General features: G+C 38.4%; 1 protein-coding gene across 1 annotated transcript in view; it reads right to left on the bottom strand.

Annotated features, from left to right (window-relative positions):
- The window catches only part of myo1d (myosin 1D), a 92,212-nt gene extending 71,303 nt beyond the window's left edge, over window positions 1–20,909 (bottom strand). The window contains exon 1 of the mRNA XM_079801486.1: window positions 20,411–20,909. Coding sequence (XP_079657612.1) covers window positions 20,411–20,505 — 95 coding nt within the window. The 5' untranslated portion in view covers window positions 20,506–20,909. The remainder of the gene's footprint in view (window positions 1–20,410) is intronic.
- Window positions 20,910–21,674: the final 765 nt, after the last annotated feature.

Here is a 21,674-nt window from a genome sequence, read left to right as displayed (position 1 = left end):
TGATTGGTCAAACACTTTAAGCGTGTTTCAGAAATGTCACGGCTCTTACCATAACCACGAGTTTCAACACAGCTCAACCAGGCCTTTGCCCTTTTTTTTGTGTATGCCTCGTTGGGAATGATTTAAATTAGGGCTGCACAATATATCAAAATTATCGAAATATCGCATATGTGCATATCGCAAGGGTACGCAATATCTGAATGATTCTAATAGGCTACTTCAACATTGTGAAAAGTGTACGTTTTAGGTTGACACATATAGCAGAGAATAGACTGGGCACACGACTGTTACTTATGTGACTTGCTTGACGTTAAAAAGAGTTATTAAACGCAATAACTTGCGAAAAACAACTCCTTGCAGTCTCATGCTGTCTGCTGTCTGACACACACACACACACCGAAACGTGCGCACAGGCAGTTCTTTTTTTTTCGTGTCTTGTTACACACTCGAACTGTCAAATACACACACAGTTATGTCAAAATGGCTGTCTTGATGAGTATTCATGTAAACACAGTCGGTTATCCTTTAAGTGAAAAATATCAGTTGGGGAAAGAAATAGATTTTACACACTTAAAGCAATATCGTATCGCATATTGAATATCGCATTATTTAAAAAAGGTTATCGCATATTGCATTTTCCTTCAATATCGCACAGCCCTAATTTAAATGAGGAATATTTTTAAGTGTGTTCTAGAAAACTCAAGACTACAATTCAAGGCATTTGTAGAAACGATTTCAGAAACAAGCTTACTGATATAGGGAATAACTCCCTTTGGAGTGAACTTTGTGCGTTGTAGACCTTTTTCATGCTCAAACAGCAATATTACACACTAAAGAATGTTGAAAATTAAAAAAAAGCATAACATTGTGACCCAGTTAATTCAATTTAAACATCCAGGTATACGTTGAACAGTTAGACTCAGTAGTATTAAGAACTGCTTCAGTCCTCAGGGAGTACCTTACTTACTCCCTGTAGAGCAGAAATGTACCATACAACAACATTCACACAAACAAGTCACAGAAACAGGCCTCGATTCCCTCAGGTCTTCTTACAAATGCACCAAGGATTCATAGGATGAGCAGCGACCCTTTAAACAAGAATAAATAAAAATGGACACATCTTGAAGCATATTTAAGTGTGCACATGGTGTGTGTATTTTAAACTCACCCAACAAACAATTTTGTCAAACACTTCTATTTCAAATAAATGATGTTCTTTTGAACTTTCTATTTATCAGAGAAGCATGATAAAATATGGTTTCCACAAAACATTAAGCAGCTTAACTGTTTGCAACACTGATAATAAGAAATGTTTCAGGCATGGCAGTGATGCTTGTGCCTTTGGTGGCAGCAGCCTGTCAGGCCAGCCCTGGAGCAGCATGCATGAAAGGGCTCTTTTGTGCCAGCCTGCGTGGTAGGACACTGCGGTGTACCCGCTCCATTGTTCTTCTGTCAATGTGAGGTCTGTGTGTAAGGAGCACAGGCCAGGCCTCCACACCCCAACACAGCAGGCTGACTCTACTCACCCACATCAGCCCCTAAGGGACAACCAAGTCAACTAATGACAATGCCAGAGGGATACATTTGAACTTTGATTTTGAACTTTATTTGAGCTATCCATTTTTCCGATGTGGAGAGATTGTAGTGTTCAATTCAGAACCTAAGGATTAAAGAGGCAATATCATACATTTTTATTTGTATTTTACACCTACAGTAAGGCCTCTAATTAACATCTTTTTTTGTACCAAAATAGTCATAATTTAGTTTTTCATCTTGATAATTGTATCCTGATTTTTTGGAGTAAAAAAGTTCAAGGAAAATGTATTCCGCATTTTATGGTTATTCCTCAAAATTCAAAGGCATCTGGCACCGATGGCAAAAAAATATATATACATTTTTTTTTACAAATATTAAATCGCTCAACTAACAGGTATAAATAAAGAATTGGAAATAAATGTTCTACGGTGTGATTAACCCATATGTTTTCACTTTACATAACTGTTCGAAAGGTTTGGATTGGTTATGCTCACAATGTTGTATTTATTTGATCAAAAATATAGTACAATTTAAAATAACTTTCCTATTTGAATTCCTGTGATGGCAAAGCTGAATTTTCAGCAGCCATTTCTCCAGTCTTCAGTGTTTTTTTCTGGTGTCCCGGATTGCGTCAGAGGATTATATGTTGTACAGAGCATTTGACAGCAGATTGTTTTGCAAACAAGGTACAGCGTAATGTAGATTTCGCAAATAAACTTTTGTTGAAAGATGAACCAGTCAACTGTGTTGGATAAAAAAAAGTGCAAGTAAACTATTTCATAATGCTTTGTCTGTAAATTAAAGTATTTCTGCATAAATATTTGTGTGTGTATGTGTGTGTATGTGTGTGTGTGTGTGTGTGTGTGTGTGTGGACATGTTTTTGTGAAATATCAGGACACAAATGTGTATAATGACATGGGTATGACATTGGTATTACAAAAAGAGGGTGAAATATGAGGACGTTACCCATGTCCTCACTTTTCAAAATGCTTATAAATCATACAGAATGAGGTTTTTTTCACAGAAAGTAAATTGCACAGTCTCCTGTGATGGGTAGGTTTAGGGGCAGGGGCAGTGTAAGGGGATAGAAAATACGGTTTGTACGGTATAAAAGCCATTACGCTAATGGAATATCCTCACATTTCACAAAAACAAACGTGTGTGTGTGTGTGTGTGTGTGTGTGTGTGTGTGTGTGTGTGTGTGTGTGTGTGTGTGTGTGTGTGTGTGTGTGTGTGTGTGTGTGTGTGTGTGTGTGTGTGTGTGTGTGTGTGTAAAAAATGGTAGTGTATATTATATTATATTCTCAGTGGCTCAAGAAACACTGCAACTTCAGTGAATATTCCAACCTTGAGGCAGCCAAAATCAAAACTCTAGGAAAGAACAACCAATGCACTTCTTCAGGGGTTGCTCACGGCATGATTTTCTTTATACTTTGATACAACCTCTTGTTGATACCACCCTCTTGTTCCCCGTGGTCCCATTCTCACTCACTAGTTGTTGTCCTCACAACAGTGTCATTTTAGCATATAAATAGTATTGTAATTTGCAGAAACAAGAAGTCACACCCTGTCATTAAAGGGATAGTTCACCTAAAAATGTAAATGTTGTCATTGTTTACTCACCCTCAAGGTTTGATAACCTTTATGAGTTTTTTTTTTCTATTGAACACAAAAGAAGATTATCTGGAGAATGTTGGAAACCAGCAAGTTGACGGAAGCCATTGACTTCCATAGTATTTCATTCCTATATGGAAGTCAATGGCTTCCGTCAACGGTCTAGTTACCAACATCAAACTTCAAAATATCTTCTTTTGCGTTCAACAGAAGAATGAAACTCATACAGGTTTGGAACAACTTATCGGCGAGTAAATGATGACAGAATTTTTTCTTTTTGGGTGAACTAAACCTTTAGGCCCTCTGTCTAAGTCATAGTCAAGATATATTGTTGTGATTGCTTTCATTAATGTCAGAGCACACAGTACAAGGCAAGCCAATGAATCCCCCATCTGTTGTCATCACAACTCGGCCAGTCGCAAGTTCACTATGATTCTGAGAATCTGTCAGTAAATCTTGCTAATTCCATTGTGTTTCATTTCATATAGACACATGACTCAACCCTTCAGGTTTGTCCTGCTCGCAGAAGACAACTGCCCCCCAAAAAAATCAATTGTGATAGAAACAGAATACCAGCATGCTGTAGGGTGTGTGGGGGAAAGCCCAGAATAGTCATCGCCCATCTGCCTCTAAGATCAGATTATCAACATCTGATAAGCAGGCCTATGCAGAACCTGCTCATGCTTAAATCAAAACAAAGCTTCATAGATTCACGCTACTTCACTCATTTTACAAACAAACAAAAAATCTGTTTAAAATGCAAAAAAAGTAATTTGTGGTTAAACTTTGAGTCAGCGTTCCTAAAAATACAGTGTGTTTTTGATCAGGCAGGTCAGCATAGAGAGATTGATATGAAGTTTGAACAGAGAAGGGATTTAAGGTGGGGTCCAGGTTTTAGAGGTTTTCCTGGGAGTAAGCAGAGAGATCTGGGAATGGTAGTAGTTACTGAGGCTCTGTCATCCTTTCTCCTCCATTTCCCAGAAGGCCTAAGGAGGGGTTGCTGCTGCATGGAGATTAAGGATGTGTGTCAGAGAACAACAGGCCACATCCTCTAACAGCTGGATCTACTTCACAAGTTGAAGCATCAGCATTATTGTCCAGTAATTTATTTCTCTGAACAAAAACGATGCAAGTGTACCTACCTTTTTTGTTCAGAGGAATATAAATGGATAATTCACCAAAAAAATGAAAATTCTTTCATCTTTTGTTGATCAAAACTATATGACTTACTGTGGAACATAGAAGATATTTTTTAAAGAAAAAAATGTTTTCCATGCAATGAAAGTCAATCGGGCATGTGTTGTTTTGGGCCCCACTGACTATTGACAAGATAACAGTTGAAGAAATTAAGTCACAGATTTAGAAAGACATGAGGGTGAGTAAATCATTTTTGGGCTAACTATCCCTTGAATTGCTATATACCTTTTCAATTACTTTAAAAAAGCTACACCCTTCACCAACTTTTAAAACACTTGGGTCATCTGAAGTCCCAGACAATAAGAGCTTGACACCAATTTTAGAAAGGGATCACTTGCCAGGCTGAGGATAGCTACTGGTTTCAGGCTTGTTTGGGTGGGTCTCTTGTGGTTATTTGCTTGCGGTTGACCAGGGTGGGGTGCAGCCTGTAAATTCCCTCACAGCTCACACCAGTTGCAAGTAAAAGTAAATGAGGAATGAGAATTAACTGAACTGGACAGCAGTGCAGCATAAATAAAAGAGGAATGGAGAATTAGAGACAAAGAGAAAGATGAAAAGACGAAGTGCAAACAGAAAAGAGGGAACACATGTGAACACACACTAAAGTGTTGACTTATAAAATGGTCCAATTCCAAGATAGGGCATCAAAGCCTGTGTATTCACAAACCCAGCAATGAAAGGATAATCTGTTCCTGATCCATGTTTATCCCCTAAACAATTCACCACCAAGCAATCAGTGTTTCTTCAGCTTAACACAGAACAAGCACGGTATGACTAGACAGCGAATCGTCCTCTGGACTGTCTATCATGCAACCCCAGAGAGGTTTAGCCCAGAAGACTTGGTGATCTCAGTTTTGTCTTAATATTCTTTTGTATACGTCCTCAGAAATTTAGGAGAAACGTCTGTCATAAGAGTTATAAAATGAAAGCACAATAATTTGGGGAGAATGTGATGAGATAGGAGATCATATTGAAATCTCTCACACTTGATTGGAGACTTTAACAGCTTGGCAAATGGCTCTGAGCAAAGTTTGAGATGTTTTTCTTATTTGAAACTCGTGTGAGATTACTGGGGTCATTTTCTCAGCACTTGAAATCTCCATTTGACCTCCACTGAGTCTCACTGATGTCTAGAGAAATAACTGAGATACTAAAGAGATTGTCTTTCCTACTGACATAGGGATGCACCAATATAGCATTTCTGGCTGATACAATAAACTAATAATAAATTATTTTCAGGTAATGCCAGATGACCAATAAGTGGTAAATTTTTTGGCAAACTTAAAAGTAAACTAATAAATAAACTAAAATCAATGAAAGTAAATTTAGGTCACAATACTAAAATGCACAGTATAAATTATATTTTTTAATTTTGAGACTTGCATTTAAATGGATAGTTCACCCAAAAACGAAAATGTGATGTTTTTCTGCTTACCCCCAGGGCATCCAAGATGTAGGTGTCTTTGTTTCTTCAGTAGAACACAAATGAAGATTTTTAACTCGTTTGCCGTTTGCCGTCTGTCAGTCGCATAATGCATGTGAATGGGGTCTAATTCTATTAGAGTAAAAAAACATGCACAGACAACTTTAAATTAAACCCTGCGGCTCGTGACGACACATTGATGTATTAAGACACGAAACGATCGGTTTCTGCAAGAAACCGAACGGTATTTATGCTATTATTTCACCTCATATCAGACGAATGTCATCAGCTCTCCAGACCGCCATAACTTCCTGTGAGTAAGTTCAAAATACGGTCCGGGTCATAGATATATATACGTAGATTCCTCATTCGAGCGATCCGCGCAGGCACTAATGAGGAAACTATGTCTATCGTTTCTATCTATCGTTTCGTGTCTTAAGACATCAATGTGTCGTCACAAGCCGCAGGGTTTAATTTGAAGTTGTCTGTGCATGTTTTTTTTTTCTCTAATCGAATTAGACCCCATTCACATGCATTATACAACTGACAGACGGCAACGGTTGGAGTTAAAATCTTCATTTGTGTTCTACTGAAGAAACAAAAGACACCTATATCTTGGATGCCTTGGGGGTAAGCAGAAAAACATCACATTTTCGTTTTTGGGTGAACTATCCCTTTAACAGTGTTGTAAAATTATGTTACTTTTAAAAGCAAACTTTAAGTGAGCATAAGATGACATCAGAGATAATATAAATGTAAAAATAGATCCAAAATATTCCTTATTGTATATGAGACAGCTGCTGTCCTCTTGGCCCTCGAGTTTAATCTTTGAAGAAGCATGCGACCCCCACCACAACAACTCTTCTCACATACTCTAAATGAGTTTCTGTGCGACTTTACATGTGCTTGCTGTAAAACGCCAGCTGATTCTGTACTGCCGACAATCCTTTAAAGCTTAACACACACCTCCTTTGACGGCAAAAAATAAATTTTCTGGAAAGCTCTTAATGTCCACTGTACTCAATTTGACTCTTTTCAAACTAACCTCCTTTACAAACATACTACTGTGCGCAAAGCCTGAATGGAGAAAATGTGTGTTCCACTTGGCAAAGCTTCAAGCCATGTCTTAAATGTGCAGCTTTCACGCTAACTTTCATTAGCTTTGCACTGACTACTCAGGAAATGAGAGCCAGGTGTAAATGTCAGAGCGCGCCAGAAAGCTGAGGTTTTTGTTATTTTGGCCCACTCCCTTCATTGTCTCCCTGAGATCAGAGGCACTTTTTGTTCTCCCATCAGGACGAGGGAAAGAAAATGAGGGAAAACGGAGGCATGTTTTGACGATTGTGTTTCAGAGGTCAACGTTAATGTGACTAGACAAGGCCCTGAGCCAATCTCTAACTCATCTGAGCTTTTAGCACATGGTTCTGATCCCAATATGATGTCACTGAGCAGTAGCGGATGACATGACGGCCAACTCGAGAAGAAAAAAGCAGACAAAAAGACAAGACCAGCCAAACAGAGTCAGACATTACTCAGCAAGCTATTTCAAGAAGTGATCTCCATCAGGGTAAAAAGAGGCCAGGGATGGAAAGTACAAAAACAGACGAGAAAAAGAAAAAGTAGTACAGTTAGTGGGATAATAGGATAAAAAATAAAAGGAAAGGGAGAATCAGAGTGGAAATTAGTGTGAATGTTACACCTGGCTGTAGCTGCAGCGACACAGCAGGACTGAAAATATGTTACTAAACTGTGTGATTGTCTGCATCAAGGACATGGAGAAAAATGGAAAAAAAAAACTGCATTGAAATACATGACACATCCATCATTGTGTCCAATTGATCGTATTAGCTAGAACCCATTATATATAATCTCATTAATGTGTCTATGTAATGAAATCAAACCACATCATCGGTCAGAGAGAGGAAATGGGTTTCCAGCAGGGGCGAATACACAATTTGGGAATTATTTAGGAGTCGCTATGTGCACAAGGAAAAACAAAACAATGAAATTTGAGGCTATGGACGTAGCCTGTCGTAAACATGCGAGAGAAAGAGGGTGAGGGGTCAATCGGGACTGTAAACCTGTAGGCTATAAACCCTAAAGACAGTGAAAGTGAATGAGAGAGCTCCTCTAACGTGCTTGGTGATCTCAGTGACCGCCAGCCAAGGCACACAGTCCACAAATGAGACGTCTGTGGAGCTTGAAGCTTATTCTGGGGGGAAAAAAAGGCCAAAAAAGCAACAGCCTTGTTTATGTAAGGCCGGTGATATGTTTCAGATTACAGGGGGTTGTATGGAAATTTTTGAGGGCAGACAGGCCCTTTCTTTGCTGGAGAGTGAGAAAAAATCAGGCTGTTTTTGAAGCAAACTTTCAAGCAGCCTTTAGAGGGCCACCATATTCACCTTTAGAGAATCTTCTTGCTGCTTCATTTGGAATGTGCAGAGCCTTTGACCGGAGAGCAGTGCAGTTTTATGTGAAGAAAGAATTTAATAGCATTGCTGCTCATCAGCATATATCATGTTTTGGATGTGAGTGTCCTGGCCAGGCTACTTAACTAGCTTAAAGGGTTAGTTCACCCAAAAATTAAAACAAGCCCATGATTTCCTCACCCTCAAGCCATCCAAGGTGTATATGAAATTCTTCTTTCAAACGAAGTTATATTAAAAATGTCCTGGCTCTTCCAAGCTTTATAATGGCATTGAATTATTGAGTCATTTTTGAAGTCCAAAAGTGCAGCTATCCATCATATAACTGCTCCACACGGCTCCGGGGAGTTAATAAAGGCCTTCTGAAGCAAAGTGGTGCGTTTGTGTAAGAAAAATACCCATATTTAAAACATTATAGACTAAAATAACTAGCTTCCGGCGGTCAGTACGCAAGTGAAAGAGTAAAAAGTTACGGTTAAAGAGTAACCAAAATCACTTTTGGTGCTATATAGCACCATATCTTAATATGTTCTGTATATGATAGCAGTGCAATATAGCACCTCTGAAGCACCAAGATTGGTGCTATACAGCACTTAAAGTGGTTCCCCTATGATTAAGTGCCAAGAACCACTTTTAGTGCCATATAGCACCATTTTTTTTAGAGTGTATAAGAGAAGAGGGGCATGAGTTTGTTGCCCAGCCCTATCCACATGAGGCATCAAAGCTTGCGATGCTCCTGTACATCAGGGGTTACTCTTTAGCCCAAGTCGACTTGCGTACCACTGACCGCCGGAAGCTAGCTATTTTAGTCTACAAAGTTTTAACAATTCACTGCCATTATAAAGCTTAGAAGAGCCAGGAGCAGGACATTTTTTATATAATTTTAACCAGCAAGATCTGGTTAAGCAGGAAAATAAAGAGAAAGGGATATGATCTGAAAAGTTGTTCTAAATAAAAAAGGCAAACAAATCCTCCAAAACAACAAGAATAGAGCTGAAACCTGTAGTAAATGACAAAAAAACTCACAAAATCTAACAAAATAAAAAAAAAGTAAAACAAAATTAAATTAAAATACATTTAAAAAATCATATTAGAAATAGAAAAATGATAGAAATTATATGTAACAATATCTGTAATAATATTAAAAATCACAACTGCAAAAAATAAATGATTGTTAGATTTTCGACGATTCAACATATGTCAACACAATCTGTTGTGGATATTTCCATTTTTCCATTTTTAGAAGCTGTACTTGCACGCCTATGCCAAGATGATCAGACCGGATTTAGACTTGCCTTAAAGGGATTTTTGAAAGCAAACAGGTAAAAAGCCTATCTCTAGCTGAGCAAAGAATACTGTCTGTGTTTTTATTAGGAAACTATGGAAGATTTGACCACACAAGAATCCATAGCTGTGAGCAAGCATAGTACTCAAAGCAGGACAAGATGTACCATGTCTTTGGTCAGAGGCTATTATAACATCGCAGGATAAATCCTTTGGGATTGTAACATTTATATGGAAAGTATTTTTCCAGCGGCATTCTTTCTTCATCTTTTACACTGATGACCTTTTTAAAAAAGCATTGTTTATATATTTCGGTCAAAGTACCGAAATATATACACAATGCACTGACCATATAAAGATTTGTAAATGTATCATTCTTTTTTCATACAGGCCAAAACGTATCTCTGTTGCTGCCTGCATCTATCCTTCCAGGATAGGGAATATAACCTTTGACCTTGTTTCTGGCTCTGTGCAGTGCACCTGAGCTCCGGGGACTTTGATCCCTCTGTTTGCTGTGCAGGATGGGAATCGGGTTGCCATGTGTCACAGCTGGACTCCACGTGGCCCTGCTGTTAAGGCAACAAGTGAGCCTTTACACCGTTGATATGGGAGAGGCTTAAACTTATTCAGCCAACAGCTTCACAGAACTGAAATCCTTAAATAACTATGACAGGAAGATTAAATTCAGGAACCACTATTATAAATGGTGTCTTTGTGATCTGCCCCAGGAGGAATTACAAAAAGTTAATTTCATTTAAAGACACAGAGGCCTGAATTCATTTTTCATGCCGGAGTTTATATTTGTCTTCAGTTTGTTTTTGTCCAGTGGCACCATACAGTAAACATGGAACAGAAACAAGCATATGGGCTCAGCTTTCATTATTTCCTGTTGCCCTCTTTAAACATAACCTTAGACCCCTACTTACGGTTATCATCTGGCTGATTTTTCTCAAGGACCCTGATAAAAAGCTGTGAGGAAGTGGCACAGATTTACAACCTTCTGCTTTAAAAGTCTCCCCCATTCCACTCTATGACCACACAACATAGCGCAACAATTTTTAAGCAATCATCTGCACTGGATGTGTAATTATTCTAAGGAAAAGGAAAGAAATAGACCCCTGTAGCTATAAACCTGAAAAACAGATGACTAGCAAGATATATTTTACTACAGAGTGGTACTCAACTTTTTTTCTAACGTGATGCAGACTTTACATTTCACATCAAGTGATGAAAGGTTAACAATAAAGTTCTTAAAATTAAATATGAAATTAATTAATATCACAATGAACTGCACAACAATATTCAAAATGATTAACATGTTGATTTAGCAATTTGTGTATTTTAAGTAAGACCACATGAAGAAACACTGGGCCAAATTATCATTATTTTTTAAATCCTGTTCTTTTGAATTGTCTATTTATCAAAAAATCTTGGACATTTCAGTTTCAACAAAAAGCATGATATTACAATGATTTCTTAAGGATCATTTTATGTGGCGCTAAGAATTGCGTAATGGCTGCTGAAAATTCAGCTTTACCATCACAGGATTTCAAAATGAATTAAAATAGTTATTTTAAATTGTAATAATATTCCACAATATAACTGTTTTACTGTATTTTCATCAAACAAACACAGCCTTGGTGAGCATAAGAGGCTTCTTTCAAAGGAATAAAAAAAATATAAACTTTTGAATGGTATAGTCTATATCAATGCAAAATGTAGGAAGAATGTTTTCCTCTATTTTAAAAGTAAATGCCTTCAGCAATCTGAAATATGCATGATTATGGTTTCCTGCATTTTATTATTTGCATTCAGCCTGACTGCACACTTTTGAATGGTCTATATCAATGCAAAATGTAGGAAGAATGTTTTCCTCTATTTTAAAAGATATACTCCTTCAGTAATCTGAAATATGCATGATTATGGTTTGCTGCATTTTATTATTTGCATTCAGCCTGGCTGCCCACTCTCACACATTTTGCATGAAACTCACGCAACTGACTGACCCTGTCCTCATGCTCTAATGCCACGCCCCCATTTTCACACGCAATGAGAAAAAATGTATGCAAAGCAAAGAGGACACGTGTTGTGAGGTCATCGTGTTGACAGACAAGACAGAGCAAGTAACGTTTGATATTTTTTGAGTTTTCAAAGTTTAATTACAAAATTCAAACTATAAAATACCATTTTGGCATTCTTAAATCTGCCGTGACAGATCATATCTTCTTCTTTACTAGTAGTTACAGCACAAAATAAACATGAATGAACATCCTAGGGTATTTTGAAAGAACCAGTACAACTTAAAGGCACAATATATAGTTTTTCGCCACTAGAGGTCGCCTATTTAAAACAACGGCATAGCTTGATGATGCAGAGATTGAGCGTGGAATCTTGGTAGTTGTCATCTTCACCTCACAGCCGGTGGAATAGAATTAGGACGGGACTCGGCTCGACAGCAGCGGAACTTTTATTATGCCGCAGACGCCTGTTTCCTCCGCTTATGCGTATGTGGGGTAACGCAGCTCTGTTTTATATTTGATACATTTGAGTGAAAATAATGTTATAACGTTACTAGGGATGCACGTTATTTATCGGACCGATAAATTATCGGGCGATATGGGTGAAAATGACGTCATTTTTATTGCTCCGATAAATAAAATAAATCCGATAAAACTAGATCCGATAAAGTACTTGGTGGTAAATCAGTCAATCAGTCTGATTTATCCGAGGGTGCGTCTCAATCAGCTAGTTCAGTAGTCAGGGCACTGATCAGAGAATCAACCCATTGTCTGATTCCCTGATCAGTGCCCTGACTACTGAAATAGCTGATTGAGATGCACCCCGAGATTCATCTGCTTTCCAGGTGTAAGCGAATGTGTCGCACAGCTCACGAATGCGTCATCTGTGAACATGTCTTCGCCGGTCTGGAAGTTTTTCTCTGTGGCAGCGGAGGACAGTGCTATTGGTATTTGCAAAGCATGTTCAACAAGTATTACGAGAGGAGGAAAAAAGGCATCAAGTTTTAATACAACAAATCTTATATCTCACTTGAAAGGGCGTCATTGCGGCGAAGCTGTATTAAAGGGGCCGGCTACACACTACAAGCGTGGCGTGAGCGTCTCAGCTAGCATAGCAGCAAGCTGAAATCAAATGTTGGCAGCCCTGATTCAGCATCGTTTTTGCTGCAACCTATTTCTGAGGCACAAAACAAAAGTTAAGAACCACTGCATTATGACAATAAAAATTAAATCATTTGGTCCTTTTTTCTTCTGTTTCTGTTTCTCAATCTTTGACAAAGACTTTGGAACAATCAAACCCAATGCGCTAGTGTCTAGTACTCTGAGGGTCAAAAGTTAAGCCTCTAGTGCAGGAAAATGTCAATAGGAAGGGAAGCGGGGTCTCACAAGTCGCCAATACTCTTTTCCTGAGCCCCTTAGTGGAACTAGGCAACGCATAAAAAAAAGGCCAAGCTTTATTGTTTGAGCACTGTGCTGAATTGCTGTGCAATCCATTGGACGTAGTAGAGATAGGACAATAAGCGGTTTCACGACAAACCACGATAAAATGTACTGACATAGTAATATCGTTTAACATTTAATTATCAATAAAACTGCGTTTGATTATTGTGATTTTGAAAAACTCGCGAGTCAGGGTAAATCCTGTCCAGCCAGCATCAGTCTGCTGGCGCAGCACGCAACTTTGTTTTTTGAATGAGAAATGGCAGAAGGCAGTGACAGCGCTTTGGGGATTTTTCAGCCTTCTAAAAGGACCAAATCAGAGGTGTCATATTTTGGTCTTTACAAAAGTCCTGTGTAAAAACTCAATTGAGGATGTCACCCTGCAACCAAAATAAAGTTGCATAGTTCAATAGGGGGAAACACTTCAAATCTGCCGAGTTATCTTCGTGACTATCACCCACTGTTGTATAGCGAACCTTGCACAAGTTGACTTTGACCTCAATACCAAAACTACATCTGGGAAATAATTGAACAAAAAATTTTTGCGTTTAAATATTTTATCTCACTCACTTGAAATTTACGTGAAGCTTCCTCGAAGAAAAGTTTGCAGCAAGTGGCTTTGAGCCAAAGACGAATGAATAAGTTCAAACAAGACTATTAAAGGGTTAGTTCACCCAAAAAGGAAAATTAGACCATGATTTACTCACCCTCAAGTCATCCTAAGTGTATATGAAATTCTTCTTTCAGACAAATAAAATAGTTATATTAAAAATGTCCTGGCTCTTCAAAGCTTTATAATGGCAGTGAATGGTTGTCGTTTTTGTCTATAAAAGTGCATATATTCATCATATAACTACTCCACACGGCTCCGGGGGGTTAATAAAGGCCTTCTGAAGCGAAGTGGCGCGTTTGTGTAAGAACAATATAAATATTTAAAACTTTATACACTAAAATAACTAGCTTCCGGCGGTCAGCGGTACACAAGTCGACTTGCGCTAAAAGAGTAACCCCCAACACTACGCTTTGTTTTGCTCTGTTCTCGGTGTTCGTCAATACGCATGCATCAAGGGTTCAAGGGTCAAGCGTTACTCTTTAGCGCAAGTCATGTGGAGCAGTTATGATGAATAGATGCACTTTTATGGACAACAATTCACTGCCATTATAAAGCTTTGAAGAGCCAGGATATTTTTTATATAACTCCCGATTTTATCAGTCTGAAAGAAGAATGTCATAAGCCGTCATAATGTTTCTACCGCAGGAACTTTCCCCAGGGACTAGGGACTTTTGTTTCGACCGCAGGAACCGGGGTTTAAATGAATTTCCAGGTAAATACTTTTTCAAAGGGGACTTGGGCGCTGAACATGCTGATTGGTTTAGTTCATGCAGCATTTTCATTTATTTTAATTTAAAAGTCTGTTGCGGTGCGTGCAGTAAGAGTTGTTTACTATTCGAATCAATAATGGAGTTTAAAAAATACGACTGATTATTCGACAACTAGGTTCAGGCTTTATTAAGCTTATCAGTCCCTCCAGAAAAACGTGATTATGCAATCGCATGATTTAATGCATAATCAGCCAAAGTCCGCATATTTATGCGGGGGGCGCATTTTTTCAAATACGCCGCACTTTCGCCGCATAAATTGCCTTAAAATGTGTGGCTAGCATGATTTCATAATCCCCACATTTTCATTGCAAAAAATTCATATATATTAGCAGAAAGTGGAAAAATGTTTGTTTACTTCACACAAGAGACGCCATTTTCCCCTATTGCCATGGGAACGTTTTGAAGTGATGTAATTACCCGACGTGAACGTCATCGAAAAGCTGCAAACCTGTGGTGAAACCATAGATATCGGTGAAACCATGATGAAGCACGCAAATTCCCTTTTGCCAACAAAAATAACAGCAAAAGACCACGCAAAGCAGTTTCCCAGTGTGTTGACCGATTTCAAAACACGACATCATGAAACAGTGAGTCGATTCAGCGGTTTGGATCGCCAAAGTCACGTATTTCAGCAGTTTGACAAATCGACTCACTGATTCATGACGCTTCGAAGCTTCATGATACTGTGTTTTGAAATCGGTCATCTCTATACAAGTCGTTATTTAACGGAGGTCTGACGGGTGTTGAACGACATGAGGGGAAGTCATTAATGACATTTTTGGGTGAACTAACCCTTTAAGAGATTGCACTTTGTGCATTGGAAGCACTCAAATGCTATACAAAGTCTGTTTTGTACAGCTACCTCTGTAAAACAGGAAGTTTTTTATTAATTTTTTCAGAAGTTGTCACATATTCCTTTTTTAAAGCTGCAGAACTTGTTTGACTCAATGTTTTGTAAATTTGAGCCATGTGTTTATTAAGGTCTTCAATAAAACAAGATGAGAACTTAAATATTCCCAGCACTTTCTGTGATGTAGTGCTTTTTTTCTCTTTTTTCATCAAACCGCAGTTTTTGCAAGTTCCCGCAATTTTATTGCATAAAATTGCATAAATATCCCGCATTTTCAATCGCATTTTTTAAGAAAACGTGCTGCATAATCAAGGATATTTGCCCGCAACAATCACAAAAAAGCCGCATTTTTCTGGAAGGACTGGCTTATATGCAGAGGATGAAATCCAGTGGGAACTGGAAAGTCACGCGCAGTCTTACGTCACCGGACTAATCTTCACGTTACTTTAGACGTGATGGAAACGCAGACAGCAGCAGGTCTGGGGGGAAAAGAGTTCCTGGAAAAAAGGTGCGGGTAACTTCGGTGGAAACAGGGCTATATACACTTAGGATGACTTGAGGGTGAGTAAATCATGGTCTAATTTTCATTTTTGGGTGAACTAACCCTTTAAGGGTGACATTTAAGGGATAATAATGTATATTCATAGTACACTTATTACACCGATTTGTTTACCACATAAATAATTACGGGGACATATTGAATTAAGATTAATGTTTTAATCGTACCAGTTTATAAATCCATTTTGTACAGCATAACAACCGTCCAGACAAGATGATGAACACAACAATATTATAGTTAATAGTAAAGTCATCTGATTTCATTTTCAATACAATCAAAAACGGAGACGGATGTGCACTGTTATAATGCGTTGCTACTGACGACAGTCATTATAAGGAAGGAAATGCCACAGAATAGAATCTTGCTTTAAAAATAAACTGCAAGGAGCTGCTTGTTTTATTTGTTGTTTGTTGATTTTTAAATATAAAACTTGTTGAAATGTTTTCAGTGTGTGCATCAGTTCTTTTTAACAAAACCGTGATAATATTGACAATTGTGATATAACATTCTCGTACGTCCCAGCAAGGTGCTCATTCAGTAGCCTAAATGCACAGCTAAACAGATGTGCTTTGAGTCAGGATTTGAATGTGGCTACAGTAGGAGCACATCTGATCTGTTCGGGAAGCTGGTTCCACATACTCAAGTCTGTCAACTCAAGGAAAGGTTGAACTATATATACATAAAGTATACAGTACCACAAGTTCAACCCATGAAAATTACTAGTTTGTTGAAAATTTTTTTAGACTTGACTTTCTTCTAAATGACGCAAGATGTGACAGAAACTGGAAGGCGCTGATTATCAACCGTTTCATCTGCAGTATCAGAGCCAGCGTCTAGAAGAATTTGGAACATGGTCTCGGGCAGCACTTGTAATTGTTTTTGGAAATGTGCAGAGGATTGCCAAAAAAATTCCCCAAGATCCTAGCAGCAGACAAAACAACACTGCCATATAAAGTCAAGCCCTGAGCGCACATCAAATTAAGCAGTGATTCCAGAGTGCCTACACAAACCCTTGTTCGAAAAAGGGGGCGTTGTGTAAACACAGTCTTGGGCAGAGTTCAAATCACGCTACGATGTACAGTATGTGTCAGCAGTCCTGACACTTGTTTAACTTTGACACCTCACTGTAAGAAGCTTAAATGCTTACACCTAAACAGACTGACAAAATTGCTTTAAATCTCATGGTTAAACATTCTGTCATAGCATTGAATAGAAAGGCTGCATTTCAACTTTGTTATATAGGAGGTTTTTCAGCAGAGCAATGCCAAGCTAACTGTAAACAGCTGATTTCACTGGATAAAACGTACCTACATTATCCAAAGGAGCTCAACCAATTCAAATCAAGTTTTGTTTTGACATGATAAATGCGGGGAATTCAAAGCAAATGGCATCACAAAAAAAGCAATTTCCAGTTCAACAGCACTCCTCTTTAACACTCCAGAGGGCACAGGATGTGATCTGGCATCTCATAGCTGCTGCTGTTCCAGCTGAAGTCCCAGACACAGATGTGGAGACTGAAGACTCAGGAAGCTGGCCTGGTCACACCCTCTGCAAATAACAAACTGCACACGCCATCCCCCAGCCAGGGGGAAAATCAGGCCATGGCTGAGAGAGAGGTGGGAAAAAACAGACACCCTGTGCTTCGAGTCACTGGAACCAGTAAGCATCTCCTCCAACTAATTAATGGCCAAGTTGTTTGTTTATCTGTAGCCGCTTGGCGTTTGAACAATGGATTCATAATTATCTATATATCAGATACAATACTGTTTGGGCAATGTTTTTCTTAGTTAGCCTGGATGCATTAAAGGCACAATATGTAAGATTTTTGGATTAAAATATCCAAAAACCACTAGAACAATGTTATTATATTTTTTAGACATGTACTTACATTATCCCAAATGTTTCCAGGATGGATCCAAAGAAATAAGCTATTTTAACCAGCACACTGTGTCCATGCGTCGCCGATCAATTACATTATATCCACGTTACCCTTGATTTGTAGAAACACCAAAGACACTTTAATATATTGTGTTTTATTAGACTGTTTGGATACATTCATCGACAGAAAACGAATCCTTGCGATATAGCTTAACACAGTCTTATTGTTTAAATCTCGTTTTCATGATTTACCGCAAGTACCGTTTTTTACCATGCCTGATATTGATCTAGCTTACTGCATGTGCAATAGTGGTCGACCGATTCATCGATTTTGTCGATTAATCGGCACCGATAGCTGATTGGTGAAACAATCGCTTATTGGCAAAAATCAATACCGATAGTTATTCGTCCAAGTTATTCGAACTCGAACTGCGTCCAAGACACTTTGGGATATGCCCTCTAGCGTAGCGCATCTGAACCATGAATGAAATCAGTCACCGATCCTGATTGGTGCTGCGTCATGACGTAGCATGTGACGGCAAGCCCGGAAGCTACAAATGCACGCCAGCACATAGTAATGGTAGTTCTTTTGCGATGAAGCAGGCGCTCCCACGTGGTGAGGTGTGGCGGCGAGACGCAGTTCTCGTTCCCTTTCTCAGGGAACAAGGGTTTTATTAGTCATAATAACCCGAGACGTTTTTTCCGGGTTGCGTCCGTTGCTGGAGTGGCTGAGAAGGGTGCGCTGTCATTACACAGTACGAGAGCGTTGAGAAGGGTCTGCTGGCATTATAGCACGAGAGCGGCCTCTAGAGGCAAAATAACAACTATCTCTGATGCCTCGTGTTGTTTATCTTAACACGTGAGGCTGCATGCTGCACGGAGAGTGCAGACACATCAGATGTGTGTTTAAAACACTGACAGCGAAATGGTATGAATACAGAATACTTCAGTACATGTTGCCAAATCATTATAAAGCAATTAATTTGTTGACTAGACAGCATTAGCAGGGGAAGAACAGCAGTATGTATATACTTTGTCATTGAAACTCTCTTTTATCTGTTAACCTTAATGCACTATGAACTAACATGAATGGTCAAGGTACAATTGTATTGCTCAAATATTAATACATGCTGTAAAATGTATATTGCATAATGCATTTAGATCATGTAAGCTAACTAAATAAGCTAATACATACTTGTTAACAAATGGGACTTGCAGTCTTGTTTCTAGGTTATAGTAGGGCTGGGCGATATATCGCATGACATTGTTAGGCGCATCTCGTCAGTAAAGCCGGTTCCTTGATTAGTAGTAAATCGCCATCACCTGCTTTCAGATGGAGCGGCATTTCCTACACAGAGCCGTAGTTCACTGACAAGCTGAGACATATCGCATTAATTATCGCAGGCGATACGTCCGCGATAATTAATGCGATATGTCTCAGCTTGTCAACAGCGCTGTCAATACCTTTGTCAATACCTTTCAACAGCGCTCCATTACCCCACATAGAAAGCATAATAAGCACAAAGCATAATAAAAGCTCTGTGAAATCAAGGCGTCATCAAGCTACGCCTTTGTTTTGAATACGCAACCTCTAGCGGAGAAAAATTTCATATTGTGGATTTAAATTGATCAAAAGTGACAGTAAAGATTTCTGTTTCAAACTAATTCTGTCCTTCCAAACGTTCTATTCATCAAAGAATCCTGAAAAAAATGTCACGGTTTCAAAAAATATTAAAACAATTTCCACATTGATGATAAAAAATTTTTTTGAGAATATAAGCATATTATTTCTGAAGGATCATGTGACACTGAAGAATGGCTGCTAAAAACTCAGCTGTCATCACGGCAATAGAAAACAGTGATATTAAATTGTAATAATATTTCATAATATTTCAAAAAAAAATTTGTTGGGTTTTTTTTTAGTAAATAAATGCAACATTGAAGGCTTCTTTCAAAAACATTTTAAAAGTCTTACCGACTCCAAACTTTTGAATGGTAGGTTTAAAATAATCATTTGAAATTATATAATTTAGTTTATTATGTGACTATGTAATTATTATTATTTTTTTAATCACTGAAAACACTGTCACAGGAACATTATTAGATGGATTCAGCTGGTTTTATGGCATTGTTACATTAACAAAAAGGGCTGCATGCTGAAACTACATTCCCCATCTTATCAGAGCTAGCAGGTCATTTATTGACAGTGTGTGCTGCTGAGGAAATGTGATCCACATCACCAAAAACATGAATCACAATGGAAGGATATCCACTGCTAACTTGTTTGAACAATACGGCCAATCAGAGTGGGTGTTACCATGGCCAACACACCTCTGAGGCCGTCACATAGCACTCCTGCTCAGCAGGTGCAGCCAGTTATATGAAGCTACAATAGAAACAGCAAACACAACAATGCCATGAATTCGTTTAATGTATACATGAGATGTGTAATACATTGTTCCCTTGACCCGAAAAAAGCAGGTTTATTCCAGGTGCCTGTCGTATCTGCCAATTAATTAAGTTACTAGTTCTTCTGGCTACATAAAATCAATGACAATGATACAGATTTGCAACATATTATTAGTTACAAGTTCACAATAATAGTAACAATTTCCCATGGTTTGAGAATCAATCAGCCTGACAAGAAAATACTACTGTAAGGTGATATGGAAAGAAATTAGAATAATTTTAATTTTACATAATTGGAATTTTACTTCAACGTTTTTGGCAAAGTAGCCTACAGGTAGGCTAGAACTATGATACATATAGCACATGGCATCACAGTAGGTGAATTATCTTACCTGAGTTTAAGGTTGGCCATAAACTCCTCCAAAGACACATTGTCTAGAAGAACAAAGTCCGCCTTTCCGAACTCCAAACTTTCGTGTTCTGCCATTTTACCGCGTTAGGAATATAAAAGCAAAAAAAAGTAAAGCTAACTTTTGAATATCCCACGAATACTCCAGTCAATTCGACAACACGAAACCGTAGCAATAATGCATTTTCCTGAATTTGTTTACATTTGCCTAGCGCACAATTCGTCGGCTTCTTCTCATGTTATTAGTAAAGGAAAAATAAACAAGCAATGTCTGTTATGCGTTGTTTTCGTCTGTTAAATGTTGAAATACTTAAAGCCACACACTCGCCCGCCGCCTAAAAACTTGACAGAACTTTTCGAGCCTCCCGGTGTTTGAGTGATAGTCCGCTACATCGAGAGTCGCACCTCTCATCCCTTTTTCCACGAGCTTCTCTCGTCTCGCCTGAACACTCCGTGGCTTCGGTATCCTGCCTGTCTCGCGTAAGCCCCTCCCCTCTCGGACGCGAGCTAAACCGTTCGCGCTTACCATACATTAATGACATTAGTTACAAAGGTGGATACATTTGTCGCCGACTATGACAAGCAGTGTTAACATCTGTCCCTTAAACTTTTTTTTGTTACTAGCAGCATACTTATTTTTATTACCTTGGCTACTACCAAATTCTCAAAGCTCGGAATACTAGTCAGAAGTGAATAGTTGATCGCTGAAACACAGATCACCATAGACTTACAGCATGGCGAAAATGTTTATTTGTAACCAGCTAAAAAAAACGGAAGCCATTTGAATAGTGGCTGCTGTGCTAACAAATAATTAGTCTACTGTAGAAGTAGTAGCCTATATAGGCTAGCCTACTATAAGTGAATAGATTGTTGGGGAAATGCCTAGTTTATGTAGTAACTTTACAATTGAAAAAAAAAGTTAGCCTATACTGCACTGGATTGCTAGGCTACTAATACATAAATAAAAATAGCCTATGTTTAACATGAATATAGGCAACGTTAAAATGATTGGCCAGAGTTAACATTTGAATTATCAGTAATTTGAAGTGAATATTGACGTTTTAATTGTGCATAGTTAGAATTCTTTGAAGACATTAGTCATCATCAGTGAGTTTTTGAATATCTCTGGAATGTCCGTCTGTCCTTTAGCCATATAAGGCAATTGATAACAGTTGTGAACTATCTGTAGTTGAGCATAAAACTTCAGTTATTTACAACATATCTGAAAACAGAACTAATAAGACCAA

This window comes from Gobio gobio, assembly GCF_949357685.1.
Source record: "Gobio gobio genome assembly, chromosome: 20".
Classification (NCBI taxonomy): domain Eukaryota; kingdom Metazoa; phylum Chordata; class Actinopteri; order Cypriniformes; family Gobionidae; genus Gobio; species Gobio gobio.
The sequence above is the reverse complement of the archived record's forward strand: the minus strand, read 5'-3'. Positions and strand labels throughout refer to the sequence as shown.